We start from the raw sequence: 15,614 nt of genomic DNA, 5'->3' as shown, positions 1-15,614 counted from the left end.
GCTGTGACAACAATTAACTCCTGACCTAATACGCCAGCTCCTTCTCCCAAAGGGCAGTGGGCTTAGGCAGTCACTTCGCAGTGAAAGGTACAGCTATATAGACACTGTGTTCATATAACTTTTTCTCCTTTTTAGGACACTTTTCAGAGAAGAGGCACTATTTAAGCTGAGAAAACAAATAATCACGACTGTTTCTGAGCAAGCTCAGGACATGTCACTCCAGTTAAATACAGTATCACATTCACCACTGTTATGTTTGTGCTTTGGGGGACAGAAAGGACCAGTTGAAAAAGAAATGTTAAATTAAGAAACCCTGATTTTTTTTTTCTCCAATTGGACTTTTTGGATTTCACTTTTCCTGTGATGAAAGGTTTTGCTGGGAATTAGTGATTACTGTCCTAACAGGTTAAAATTTATGAACAACCTCAAAGGCAAGGGAGGTATCTCACGGTCTCAAAGGGCTAGACATTAGTATTTTTTTTCTCTGTTAAATGGAGATTTTTATTTTAACTGAGTATAAGATCTTTTAATTTCAAATTTCTAATTCGATCCTGAACACACTGTACAGAAAAATGTATTTTCACCTTAAATTCAGTTGATTTCATAAATACATAAAAATGGATTATCCTGGCCATAACTAGCTTATTCAAATATAATCAATATAATTTAATAAATATTCACATCAACTTCCAAGCCCCGATTCATATTCATTCAAAAATTATTTAGACATCCTAACAAAGATTCCGATTTGTGAACTTCAGGACGGAGTGCAAAGGTGGTTCAGAATCCCCCAAGCACAACAGCAGCTGCTCTACCCCAGCTCACAGCAAATGAAGGGAAGTGTGCAGGATTTCACAGATCCAGAAGAGAATGTTAAGTTTTTAAAACTAATATTCTGATGCCCCTGACTAATGAGATTTAAGGCTACCATTGAATTGTACCACTTAGAAAGCATCCGGCAACATGCACACTTGAACCTTATAGATTTGAAAGGGGAAAAAAAAAAAAAAAAAAAATCCAAACAGAAAATGAAGTTTTTGATGTTGGACCAAAAGTGACACATCCATAATCAGAAACCAAGTATAAATACCACAAGGACTAAAATACTACATTTTAATAAAGTGATGTGATAGGTGATCTAGTAATCTAAAATTACCATGTATGAAAGCTTAATTTCATTTGAAAATTACCACAAAAAAACAAGTACAGGTGTACAGGAACTTAATATGAGATAAAGAAGAGATCTAGTATTAGATCATATTTCTTATAAGTACATTCTAACTTTAATTTCCAAATCAGGCAACTAAATTAAATATTTTGTTTTCTTTACCCCATGCTACTGTTTGACCTCAAGGGGGTAACACAGGTACCTCAATCAACAATAAGAAATTCCATGCAGGGAGAATGAATGAGGAAAAACAACAGGCTCAATTAGCAAAACAAAACTGCATGTTTTATTTATCAAAGACAATGAAATAAATCAGAAAATACAGAGAAATACAAAAGAAGTTATAAAGTATAACTTATTTTTTCAGAAATGGAAAAATGTCCCTGAATACTTTTAGATGTATTTTTTAGTAGTCAGCGTCAAATAATAAACGAGCAACCAATTTTATATGTTCTATATATCCGTATTAAATGATTTTTAAGTTGAAAAGAGGATATAATTTCCATCATTTTTGATGTTGGCATTCAAAAGCAAAAACATAACTAAAAAGAAAACAGATGAGACATAAAATGATTTGCAAAATGGCAGTAGCTTATGAACGTAGATTCCAGTTGTAATAATGGTCACAGACACACATATTCTTGCAACACACACACACACACACACACACACACACACACCACACCCCCATATTCCACACGTTTCCATAACTTGAAGACAGATTATTCTGCATATCTCAATTCAAGATAGGATTTGTATAGGTTAATCCTATAATCAAAGCAAGAAGCTACTAGTACAAGTTCTGATTTGCTTCGTTTAACAAACTAATCCTCTAAAGAAAAAATTATTACAATCATAATTGAAAGATACTTTTATTGGCTTTTTAAAAGACAAATGCAAATGAGAGTATCTTATTCAAAAAATTAACTTTCAAAAACGTCTTAAATGAAATAAATAGAACATCTAATACAATCTCTTCCTCCAAGAATCTCTAAGATGGCAATGCTAAAAACCAAGCTTCTCAATTAAGAGTCCCTAAAACTGGCATGTCCCTTAAAAAGAAAAAAAAAACAGGAAGATTTTTTTTTTTATAAAGGACATGTGGAATACCCACATTTGCTTAAAATTTGTCCTAAAACAAACTATCTTTAACACCCAAATTTTCTCTATATATTAAGTTCACTTAATTTTAAATTAAAAGATATCCAGACAGTTTCTAAAACAAAGCAGAAAGTAATTTATGCATGGTTATTTACAGAAAGAATATGCTAAATAATAATGTAAATATCATGTTCACAAATCTGACAAAGCTTTTCTATAATCAGCACTGCAGGTTTCAAAAACCTATATATAACAAAGGATGTTCCATGTGTAGAGTTACTAGATGAATCTAGAAGCCAGAAACTATAAAGCATTTGACATGGTTAATAATTTCATTTTATTATACTAAATGTCAGGTCAAAAGTCAATGGCATTTACATGCTGGAAGACTGTTTTTTACTCAGCTCTTTCAATTATACCAAACACCGACTGACCAAATATGACTGGACTTTACTGATACAACTTTACGGTCTCTTTCAAGTATACGCAAATCTTTTAAATGGGCACATATGCAAATGTGCAAAACCAATGAAATATAAATATTTAAGAGAATGAACAGAATTGGCCTTTAAGCATTAACCACCCTGCCATTCAATCTTGAAGATCTATCTTTTCTTCACTAATTTTTCTTCTGCTTTTAGTAGTCTTCTATTCTATTAAAGTTGTAGGTTTACAGATGATCTGGAAATTTCACACTGATATAAGAAAAGAATGTCTGGTCGATGTAGTCTAGGGACAAAGAAAGAATTAGTCTTAAAGCATATTAAAATGCAAGTATCTAAATGATAGTACAAAAACCCATTTTATAGCAGTAGTACATCAAGTATATAATGCTCTTTTGGTAAAGATGACATAAAACAGCATATATCAGAATATATTCCAACATTTAAGCTTCTATAGAAAACCATCTAGAAAATATGTATAGTATAGACTCTTGAAAATGCAAACAAGATAATCACAATACACTCAATGTTATTTCTTGCAAAGACATTTTAGTGGCTAAAGAGAAAATTGACCTCTTCTAGGTAGAGGTAAAAGAACATTCTTTAAAAATGCTGGCTTATTTTTGAGAGAGAAAGGGAGAGCGCGCGTGCGCACAAGCGGGAGAGGGGCAGAAAGAGGAGGAGACACAGAATCTGAAGCAGGCTCCAGGCTCCAAGCTGTCAGCACAGAGCCCGATGCAGGACTTGAACCCACGAACTGTGAGATCATGACCTGAGCCTAAGTCAGACACTTAACCAACTGGGCCACCCAGGCGCCCCGAGGTAAAACAACATTTAAAAGTATACTTTAATATTATCCAGAAATACAACTACATTCACTCTACTCTTCAGCAGAAATAAATAAATTGTATTAGATAATGTAAAACTCATGTTATAAAGTTTAAGCGCTCAAATAAAAAAACCATACAATTTATTTATAAAAAGGATATTTAGTTATAGTAACTTTGGAACATTTTGTACTTGTAGACAGATACAAAAGTTAAGTGTTTTAGCAGACATTTTGCTTATGGAGTTCAAATACTTTAAAAGTTCAAATCAATTATAGACATGAAGTATATGGTGCTTGTTTTAAAAATAGTATAGAGGGAAAAGATATTTGTAAGCCATATATTCAATAAGGAGTTAATATCCAAAATAAAGAACTCGTATAACTTAATAACTGAAAAACCAAACAATCCAATCAAAAAATGAACAGAGGGTCTGAATAGACATTTTTCCAAAGACATACAGATGGCCATCAAGCACACGAAAAAGATGCCTGACATCACTATACATCAGGGAAACGCATATGAAAATCACAATGAGATTATCACCGCATGCCTGTCAGCATGGCTATAATCAAAAAGATAAGAAACAAGTGTTAACAAGGACATGAAGAAAAGGGAAACCTTGTGAACCGTTGGTGGGAAAGTAAATTAAGGCAACCATGCTGGAAAACAGCATGGAGCTTCTTCAAAAAATTAAAAGTAGAACTACCCTATGATCCAGCAATTCCACTTCTGGCTATCTGTGTGAAGAAAATGAAAAGAGTAATTCAAAAAGATATATGGACCCCTCTGCTAACTGTAGCATTATTTACAATAGCCTAGATATGGGAACTAAGTGCCCATCAATAGATGAATGGATAAAGAAGATGTGGGGTGTGTGTGTGTGTGTGTGTGTGTGTGTGTGTGTGTGTGTGTAAAATGTAATACTACTCAGCCACAAAAAAGATACTGCCATTTGTGACAACATGGATGGACCGTGAGGGTATTATGCTAAGTGAAATAAGTCAAAGAAAGACAAATGCTGCATGATTTCACTTATAAATGCAACCAAAAAACAAACAAACAAACAAACAAACACAATAAAACAACATCCAGACTCATAGATACTGAGAACAGAGTGATAACTATCAAAGGGGAAGGAGTTTTGGAGTGAGGGGGGCAAAATGAGTGAAGTGGATCAAGAGGTACAAACTTCCAGTTACAAAACAAGTAAGTCATGGGGAAGTAATTTACAGCATGGGGAATACAGTCAATAATACTGTATTAACTTTGTATGGTGGCAGATGATAACTAGACTTACTGTGATGACCAGTTCACAAAATATACAAATGTCAAATCACTGTATTATACACATATATACAAATATAATATATTATATTACAAATTATATTATAATACAAATATAATATTGTATGTTACCTGTATTTCAATAAAAAATAATCTATTATAGAAAATAGAGATACAAGGTCCCTTCAGGTGAAGATACTACTGGTTACACACAGCCTCCAGAAACTCACTGGATAAGTAGTAAGAAATCCCTGCTCGTTTCTTTATTCCCGTTTATTCAAGTTGAAGCCTTCATTATTAGTATAAACTGACACACTTCAAGTAAACAATATCAGAGCTCCTATTTTCTTCACACAGCTTTTAACTCTCCGATCTTGTTTGTTAAGATCAGTGCACAGAAAATTGCTTTTCAATCACAAATTTGTTTCTTGTTTTCTTCAACACATGTGTGACTTTCACATTGTTTTATACAAAGTGCCCATCCCTTCTGTGTAAGTGCCTTGTCCTATTTTTTCAACCTTTTAAATTTTGTGCTAATGGTTACATCCTGTGGTTAATCTTTAAAAAAGAAGTGTAAAAAGTCTGACTTAAAGTTTGCTTATTCATTGTATTTTTAAAAAATTAAAATTTCCAAAGAAATTCAATTTTTAAAATCTACTTTAAAAAGTTCACAACTTATTAAATTTTCATTAGTTGATTAACAGTATATCAATATATTAAATATGCTAAATTTAAACAAACAATATGAGTGCACATTATATGCATCTGGTGAATATGAATACATGAAGGGAACAGTTAATATGTTAAGATTTCTTACCTCTATAATAAGAAGAAATACCTTGTTCTATGAGCAGCTGCCATACTTTCAGACATGTTTCTGACTTTTAGATAATTAACAAATCCTCTGAAGAAAAGAAGCAGGCCTGAGAGGTTAAAATCACAGATACATTATGTTCTTATACAGAGGGGGTACCACAAATTTAAAATAGACAATTATAAACAAGATCCTCTCGGCTTAAAGAATTTAATCTGTAAAATTCCATTCATTCCATAACCTATTTTACATTATAATGATAATGTCATCTTGGAAAAATTTAATAAAAGTTTACTGCCTCCCAAAAATTCTTTCAATTTGTTAAGTCCAGATGTATCTAAATTAAAGTAAAGCAAATCCAGCCATGAAAATCCAGAATTATAAAAAATATATACATTCATTCCATTTCTTTAAATAGAAAAGTTACCTAATGCATTTAATGTGATTCAACTCAGAGAAATCCCATTTTTATATGAAACTTTTCTTTTTTTTGTTTTTAAAGAAATTTCTGAGTTTTTAAGTTTATTTATTTATTTTGAGAGAGAGCAAGCAAGAGAGAGGGAGAGAGAGAGAGAATCCCAAAAAGGCTGTCATGGTCAGTACGGAGCCTGATACGGGGCTTGAATTCAAGATACATGAGATCATGACCTAGCTGAAGTCAGATTGACTGACTGAGCCACTCAGGCACCCCCATATAAAACTTTTCAATTAATACAACTACTAAGCAAACTTAAGACAGATTTGCTAATATAAAGTATTCAAGAAGGAATATATGCATGTAATTTGCTAACAACCGTGGGATAAAACCAAGAAGCCTGTCTAGCAATATCAAGTGCCTGTCATCTGTTAAATCTGTATTTGAAGACATGTGTGTTACATAAATAATTTTAATTATTACTTCTTATTTTCAAGTAATAATAAAAGACTAATTTATAATACAAATTTACATAAGAAGAATCAGGAAAGACTTATGAAGCAACCACTCTAGTGATTTCTTAAATGATTTGGGATAGGTCTTACTATATCTATTTAGTATTCTCTGTAATAGGAATTTTAAATAACAGCCATTTGCTAACAGGTCTCCTTAGTAATTGAAGGAGAGCAAGCATTGCCTGTGAAATGCTTCAAAGTTTCAGATGAAAAATATTAGTTAACCACAAAAAGCATTAGCATTATTAGTAAATTCTCTGATATTACGCATAGAATTCTAAGGGAAACATTTACTAACTTCAGTAAATATTTAACTAGTAATGGGAGGGGATGCAAAACAAAAACAGAAGATATATATACATATAGCAAATATATACAAATGCAAAGTCCCAAACTAAATTCGTACCCCAAATGCAAGACAGTAACCAAAGTACTAAAAAAGAGCATGGTTGTAATAAACGAAAAAGATAGAAGATACACAAATAATGACTTAAACAAGTGGTATAAATTTCAGCTAAATCTGATCACATCTGCTTCCCATATCCTAACTCCTTCCATTTGTGACTCCCACTCTGAATTCCACCCTCGTGCTCTTGCAGATGCTGTTCAAAGATAATGCTATTGTGATCCAAATGTAAAAGCATTATTGAATAATGTAAACCAAAATTATTTGTGAAATCCCTCCTTTTGTCTATGAAAACTGCTGTTTCTAAGACATATTTTATTCTGCTCAACCATTTTCTAAAATAAGCCAATTCATACCTAGAAACCAATCAATCATTCAGCAGCTATCGTTTCTCAGTGTTCTACAATGTACTCAACATTCTTCTGAGTATATGTGAGAGCAACATTTTCATCATGGATTAAATTTCCGTATTTCCCTAAATGCTAGATAGATTATGGTTCTGATGTGGAAATGAGGTCATCCTCTGCATTCCACTCAGGCCTATAGTAAGGTCCAATCGTTAATAATATATTCAGAAGCAACTATACTCACCTAATATGCTTAAACATCTAATAGACTATATATTTTTTTCACTGTTAAATAAGTAGCTCAATAACGATCACAGAATTCAGGCAGTCAGAACACAATTAACAATGCAAAAAAACTGCCTAAACCCTCATAAGAGTCTGGCTCCCTAACAAAATCACAACAGCAGAATAATTTCACTATAATTATTAAAGAAAGAATACAGGATCTTTAGTGACCTTATCTGATCGCAAGAATTTGTTTCCATAAAGATCCTAAAGATCCAATAGCAGGACTAAACAAAAACTCAATGAGAACACTGCCACCTACTGAAATGCTATTATTTTCTGGTACAATAATGTTCCTAGAGAAATGTGGGCTTTTAAACTTCAGTATATTCTTCACGCCAGTAAATAAATTTGAAATGTGGATTAAAGGCATCATGTGATTTTAAGATTAACTTATCATATATCTAAAGTGAAAATCACCAGGCAACAAAAATTGGAAATCCATAAAATTCATCAATATTAATAAAAAGACATGCCTTGTAAGAAGAAAACTCAACAGAAGTACTGGGGTCGTTAGGCATGAAGTCTTCTGCCTGGCTGATTAATGATTAATGCAGGGTATGTATCAAAAGTATAAAGAACGTTTCAATGTTCCAAAAATAAGTAAAATGCATAGAACAACTATCCTACTCTCAACATCTCCTAGGATCGTTAAAAGAAATTATGCATGAATATTTTCCAAGATAAATGCCGAAGACAGTTTTAAAAATCATTTTAGGGTGTTCAAGTTTTATATATTTAATTATCATCCAACCACTGATTTTTTAAATCGAAAGGCTCTGGTTTTTAAATCCAAAATCTAGAGTACTATGTATAATTACCCAAATAGCTTAGATGATTTAAGTGCTAGGACAGGAGAACTTTACAACAGAAAAATTATTACCACCTAAGTTCCAACACAATGGGTTTACATCTTACAATTTGGGGAAATATCAAAGTTAAACTAAATGTAAATTAAACTGAAATTTAATTAAGAATAAACTTACCAAGTACAAGAAATATCCACCAAAGCCAATACTGTCCATTGAAATATCCAGTAAAATAATCAGAAAACTATGGAGTGAACATAAATATATTAACCATATTTATGTACCTGAATTTGAAAATGAAAGATCAGCCTCAATTTCAGAATCATGTACCTCAAATAATCTCTAGCACTTAACACAAAGAGAAAACAAAATGCCTAATACATTATGTAATACATACATAATTACTTAATACATTATGTAATATATACATAGTTACTTGAGAAAAAACTCTTTAAAATCTTTTATACAATAGCTAACAAACTTATACAAAGTATTTTAGAAACAAAAATCAGTTTCAAGATGCTTGTAAGAAAGAAAGGTAAATTCTCTGTATCTGAATCCAACTTTCTCATTAAAGAGTTCACATGTCGGTTCTTTCTTCATAATCTCTAAAAGCCACAACTACCATCCCAAACACACTACAGCAACCCGCTGCTTTAGATATTAACACCAAAAGCCACATTAGTTTAATCTTATCAGATGGGGATGTTCGGCTGACCTCTAAAAAGAAGAGCTTTTGACCTTCTGTACACCCCCTACTGTTAATCACTGCCAAGAATACTAGGCACATAAAGACCCCCAACTCATTAGACTCTTTTTATTTTCAAACTAGATGCTCCAGTATTCAGCTCTCAACAGTGAGCTGAGAACAGCTAAATGAACCTTGAAGTGGCATTTCAACAGTTCCTATTAGTGACCACGGTAGACAGTTTTATATGTTCTGTAAAATGAGAATATGAACAGGCAGATGGGAAGGGAGAGTTTGATGACAATGAACACGGCTATCTTTTCCTTGATTAGACTCTGGACATCATGATTTTAATTACTGAAAAAATTTTTGTAAAAAGTCAAACTAATTGTCTTCAGAGTTACTTCAGATAATTCTTCTCTATGACCCTTTAGCATTAAACAGTGTTGCAAATAGTTGTTTGCTGAAAGTAATATAACCTAGTCTAAAACTATTAAAAATTACGTCGTTTTATCTACTCTGTTTCCATTGGTCTCCAAACTGAATCTGACTTAACTAAAAATGATTTTATCAAATGGAGACTTGACCTCAAGTCTGAAATTAAAAGTATCTATCTCCAACTTTTTTTGATAATTATTTCCAACTATCCGTTGGTATTTTCCACAGAAGCATTTTTAAAAATCCTACAGGTTTGGTAATAACCAAAATGCTTATAAACTGTAATAAAAATATCACTACTGAGGATGCATATGTACTAAAGATTATCTAAATCTATTTTTAAAACCTTAAATATTTCCATAGGAAGTATTTATAATTAATAAATCAACTATAATCTAAATTCTCAGCTTAGAGTTTCAAAAATTTCAGAGATTAAAATTTTTAAAGTGCCATTATAGACGCAAATTCCAGACTCCTACATCATTAAAATAAGTACAAGGGAGAGCTAAAAAATTAGGAAAACATAGCTTGTAAAGTAGGACTGCACTATATTTTTTAATCAAGTGATTACTAATTATAAATAAAAGATTTTCATATGGGTTTTAGAGTCTATAAGAATGAAAAGAAATAAAGAAGCAAAGCAATACATTTAACTAATATTTAAATATATTGTAGAATATATTTAATAAATAATACTAACAGGCAAGAGACAACCAGAAAAGAACATCATCATTCTTCACCAAAAATATTTACCAAAGTTAGTTTTTATTTACTTCTGGGTAAAAAATATAATTACCTTCACCTTGAAATCGAAGAGAGACTTTGTAAAGTCCACTACGTAAAAAGGATAAACTAATAAGCTTTTGAACTCATTACTGAGTGAGCAAAAATGTTTAAAATACCAACAGTCGCAGGGCTGAGCCAAGTTGGGTTTTTTAATGAATAAATCCATCATGTTGACTGGCCAATCACAGGATGCAAAAATCAAATTTTGAAAAATAAATTAACTGACAACAGGAGTTTATCTAATTTTATTTTATTAATGTAACACCAGCATTTTATTGTTTACATCCTGTCTACTTTCAAAAAGAGTTGTTAGTTTTTAACAAAACACATATGCATTTTCAAACAAATAATAAAAAGATCAAAAGCCGTAGACAGAAATAATACCAGAATTGGCTAAAGATATTTACATTAAATCTGAGGTTCATGGCAACTCAGAAACAAAAAGAAAAGCTGCAGTATGATTTATAAATTACTTATTGTCTAATAAAATAAAACAGGTTTTTAGGAGAAACCCTTTCTCTCAGCACTGAGCTCCACAGGGAATTTATTGTTTGGAGCATTATAGTAAAAGTCAAAATGCAGTGTCATAGAGGCAGTACAGAACCAAGAGAACATGCACTGAACTGGGACCAAGCTAGTTTCTAATTCACATACAAACTATGGGATGTGGAGCAAGTTACTAGACTTTTTTTTATTCTTAGCTTCATCATCAATATAATGGCTGCATTGTCATGAGCATCACTGATACAGGTAGGGGGTCAAGAATTTGATGTTGGTAACGAATTCTGCTTGGAACATAGTAAGTACTCAATGAATGGCTGCCATTATTACTTTATACAAAAGATCTTTAAAAATCCTTTTCTTGTATCAATTCTCAGTATACACTAAAGGCATGACATTAACCTTAACTCAGTAGGAGTACTTTATTTTTTTTAAAGGCACATTTTATGGTTTTTGGGTTTTGTTTTTTTTTTAGTTTATTTTTTTTAGTAATCTCCACACCTATGTGAAGCTCGAACCCACGACCCTGAGATCAAGAGTCACATGCTCTTCTGACTGAGCCAGTCAGGTACCCTTCAGTAGCGCTATTATAAAGGGAAACTAAATAGTCCTGGTGATCAAACTTGATGCTAGTATATACCTTACAAAGCTCTGAGCACCTGCAGTCTTTGAATTTAAGTTCCCCACCTTATCACATTAACTGGAGTTAATTACTAATCAACCCCCTCCCAACTAGGGCTACTATGGGAGAATTAGGAGCTAATACCCCTAGGGCATAGGTTGCATATAATGGACTAGACTACCTTCTTTTTTATAAATTTAGAATACACACATTTATTAAGCTTAGGAGAACTGAAAAAACAGTCCTCAACTCATTTTGTGTTCTGTGACTAAGATGAGAAATCCTATTTGAATAACAGTAATTAGTTCTATTACTAATATAACCATAACCAATGGACATATCTAACTTCAACTCTTTTGAGGTTCTCTAGTAGTAACTTCTACATCATCTACTCCTATATCATCTCTTTATATTTGTATGGTCCATAACACCTTAACAGATTTCTGCTCATCGTGGGAATCCACTCCACAACTTCTGAAATGAAATTATAAAAAGAATCTGCCAGGGGGCTATTCTTACAATGGCTCTAGTTTTAATCATCTTAGAAGCCATGCAATAAGGTCTCACCCAAGAATCAACTGATTAATAGCCAAAAATTTAATCTGGTCTGAACACAGACAAGGTCTGATAAGATTACTGAAACTCTAGGAGGCAGTAAGTTTAAAAATAAAGCAAAAACACATTAAATCCAGTTTTAATTTTTTAAATCAATTTGATAATATAGGTGCATAACAAGTGTCTGAAGCACGTAAGGGAAGCTGACATTTTACTATGTGACTGTACCGAATATTTTAGGAGCATTTGAGCATTCATTCAATTAGAAATCAATGTTTAAATAAATATGACTTGTTGAAATTACGCATTTTATCAACTGTAGAATAGCATTTAAATGTATAGGTTACTTGTAAGAAAACTTATTAAAACAATAAATAAAGGCACTCCTAATCATTCTCCTAGGCCTTACCCTAAAGAAACCAGGGAAAAGGCTTCATAAAAAGGAGCCAAAGGGGGCCTTCAAAAGGCAAAGAGCTGGGGGAAAGCTATGCTAACAACACTACTGCTGGTGGAATGGACACAGAAATTTATTATGGGACAAGCTTTGAGATGGGAGAAAGAAGAGGACTTGGCATTATCTCCCAACACACCATCTCATAAGTGATAAGAAGTAGACAGAGGGTGAATCCCAGGAACAACAGAGAAATGAGAAGAAAGGCTGAGAAGGAACATAAAGGAAAAAAGGTGAGTTCTGATAGCCACCTCAGGGGCCTTAGTTTACTTTTGAGTTCTTAATGCTACCCCCTCCCCCAAAAGAGTGGGAAAATAACTAAATCTGTGACAATTTACTGATAGAAATTTTTATGTTTTGACTGATCACAATAGTCATAGACACAGTTTACTGAGCACATTTGTGGAGCAACTGGGTGAATACTTTAATTCTATCACCTCTAAGACTCACAAAAATCTTGAAAGGCAGCTATTACCAACCCATTATGAAGAAACTAATGCTCAGGAAAAATTAAAAATTTAAGGTTAGAACACTGATATAAATAAGACTCAAACTCAATTTTTTCTGTTTTCAAAGCTCTTTCCACGTAGTAAACAAGCTCTCATTTAAAATGTTCATCCCACAGAGATCACTACAATAATAAGAGGTAAGAATAAGTCTCAAAATAATTGAACTCCTAGACATAAAATGAACATTCATGAACCACAGACAGATTTTCATACATTTTAATTTTAGAGATAAGAGTAATAGACGCTATCAAAACACTCACCCTAACGATAAGGATCCATTTGATCAATGAAAGTCCAAATCCACATATGGCACCATATCTTCCAGCTATGGTATTGGTGATACAGAAGGATAAACAAAACCCAAGCCAGTTGAAAATAAATGCCACTAAAAGCAAGAGAAGTAAAAAGTTCTTTTAAAGATCACACTTCGGAAACAAAGTAACAAAGACATAATATTAACACTACTTTACTGCACAATGGAAATAACACTCCCCTTTCTTTTGACTCTGTACCAATTAAGTCTTCTTTATAGACTGTAGTTTACCTTTTGCAAATGTATTAGTTATTAACTACACATTAACAAACAGGTACGCTTGGTTTCTTGTCAGTTTGGCCAAGAGGAATCAATTCCTTAAAATGTGTCACCACTAGGTTAAACTGCATTTTTAAACCAGCTAATAATAATAATAATAATAGTAATAATAATAAACCAGCTAATAATAAACCAAGTCACAGGGTAGCTCCCTTGTGATCCCACCCAATAAACCCAGCCTAAGCAATCAGCCAACCAAACTGGATTTTTTAAAAAGCAATATTAAAGATGAGTCACATAAATTATAAAGTATTTCCAGAGAAGATACTGTTCATTGCCTCTTCCTCCTACTTAACAAAACCTGTTTTTCCCCCTCCTGAAGAATCCACCTACCTATAAAGTCTTTATTTTAGGGAAGTCTGGACTCCATACTTAACTCCAAAAGGTGAATCCTGAGTAGTCTGGGGGGGGAAAAAATCACAGGAGGCCAAAACTCCCTGCCAATTTTTTTTTTGAAATAGGATTTCTGAAAACCATTCTTCAGTTCTTAAAAACACATCAAGGAGATGGAGAATGGAATATAGGTTAAATAACAGTGGCTCTAAATTAATCACTGTTGAATCTGAGTGATAAATACATAGAAGTTTATTACACTCTTGCCTAGTTTATGAATTTCTACTAAATGTGTGTGTGTGTGTGTGTGTGTGTGTGTGTGTGTGTATACATACATTTTTTTTTTTTAAATACTGCTTTCCCCCAGATGTCTAGTTTGGATGTGATACCTGGAACCACTGCAGGGATCTTGCTATCAGCCTGAGGATTAAACTGTAACTCTAAACAGGCTAGAGAAGGAAGGAAATCCAGGAGGAGCAGAGCTATAGCACTGATACTTGCTACGGCTGGGATCTGCTTGTTCATGGATTTTCTGTTTTGTGAGATAATCTCCTAATTATTTAAAATAGTTGAATGAGGGTTTTCTATTACTTGTAGCAGAAACCATTCTGACACAGGTCCTTGAGATATAATCAGAGTGCCCTGTGTCCAAGAGAGTAACATTATCAAATAATAACAGTAACAATAGTAAAACCGAAGATCAATTTGAACAGAACTTTGTCCTGTTCACTGCCCATCCTCATACCCCAAATATCTCCACCCAACTCTCAGGGTAAACAAAGTAAATTACCTAGAGAAATGCTGACTTTTTCAGAATTCTGAAGACAGAGAGGAAACATTTTAGGATAAATTTAAATGAAATAGCTGTTTCTTCAAAGCAATTTCCCTACTCCTGTAATTTCTTCCTTCCCAATGTCTTCTATAATTTCTTCTTTCTCCAAATGCTTTCCTGATCATTTATGGTAAGCTATGTTATATGGTGCAACAGTGAGGAGAATGAATTTTGAAATAAGAGACCTGTGTTTGAGTCAAAGTGTACTCACTCACTAGATAAATGACCTTGGACTCACTGCTGACTCTGGTGAGCCACAGTTCTCTGATCTGTAGTACTACTTCACAAGGCTGATAAGGGGATTAAGTGAGATAATCAATTTAAAGAGTTTAACATGGTATAGAATCTGGCACATGGTGATCCCTAAAGAAATGGTAGCCATTATTACTACCCATACAAGATGATCTCTTTACAGAATAGGTTGTATCTTTAAAAAAAAAAAAAAAAAAAATTCAGGTGACACTACTGGAAATAAAACTTGTTTACACTCCACATGTTCTTTTTTGTAAACCCAGATACTGATCAGTACTTCGATGTCCTCTGCATCTGTTATCCAGTGCCCCCCAGCCACACTGCTTCTTCCACTTGCTCCAGGAACCTACCCTGCTCTACAAAGCAGGATATTTACACTTCAATTAATTAAAATGACAGGAAATTTAAAATTTAGTCCCTCAGTCACACTAGCCACATGTCAAGTGCTCAATGGTCACATCTGGCTTGTAGCTACCATATTGGACAGCAGAGATACAGAATATTTCCAGCATCATAGAATATACTATTAGACATAGCTGTTCTACATCCAATGGGTTAATATTTGTGTTATCTGTGGAGAAACCATGCAACAGCTTTATGTAATATCTTCCTGTCTATTTAAAATAAAGAATTTACAT

The 15,614-nt window shown here is 33.0% G+C and overlaps 1 protein-coding gene across 2 annotated transcripts in view; it reads right to left on the bottom strand.

Annotated features, from left to right (window-relative positions):
- Positions 1–1,431: 1,431 nt before the first annotated feature.
- Positions 1,432–15,614, bottom strand: part of NDFIP2 (Nedd4 family interacting protein 2) — a 66,093-nt gene continuing 51,910 nt past the window's right edge. For both annotated transcript variants that reach the window (XM_049647129.1, XM_049647130.1), the window contains exons 8-11: positions 13,228–13,352; positions 8,595–8,661; positions 5,644–5,749; positions 1,432–2,998 (exon numbers count right to left, since the gene is read on the bottom strand). In XM_049647129.1, the coding sequence (XP_049503086.1) occupies positions 5,646–5,749; positions 8,595–8,661; positions 13,228–13,352 (296 nt within the window). In that variant the 3' untranslated portion in view covers positions 1,432–2,998; positions 5,644–5,645. The remainder of the gene's footprint in view (positions 2,999–5,643; positions 5,750–8,594; positions 8,662–13,227; positions 13,353–15,614) is intronic.

Source organism: Panthera uncia (assembly GCF_023721935.1).
Source record: "Panthera uncia isolate 11264 chromosome A1 unlocalized genomic scaffold, Puncia_PCG_1.0 HiC_scaffold_16, whole genome shotgun sequence".
NCBI lineage: Eukaryota > Metazoa > Chordata > Mammalia > Carnivora > Felidae > Panthera > Panthera uncia.
This window is presented reverse-complemented; position numbering and strand designations above follow the sequence as displayed.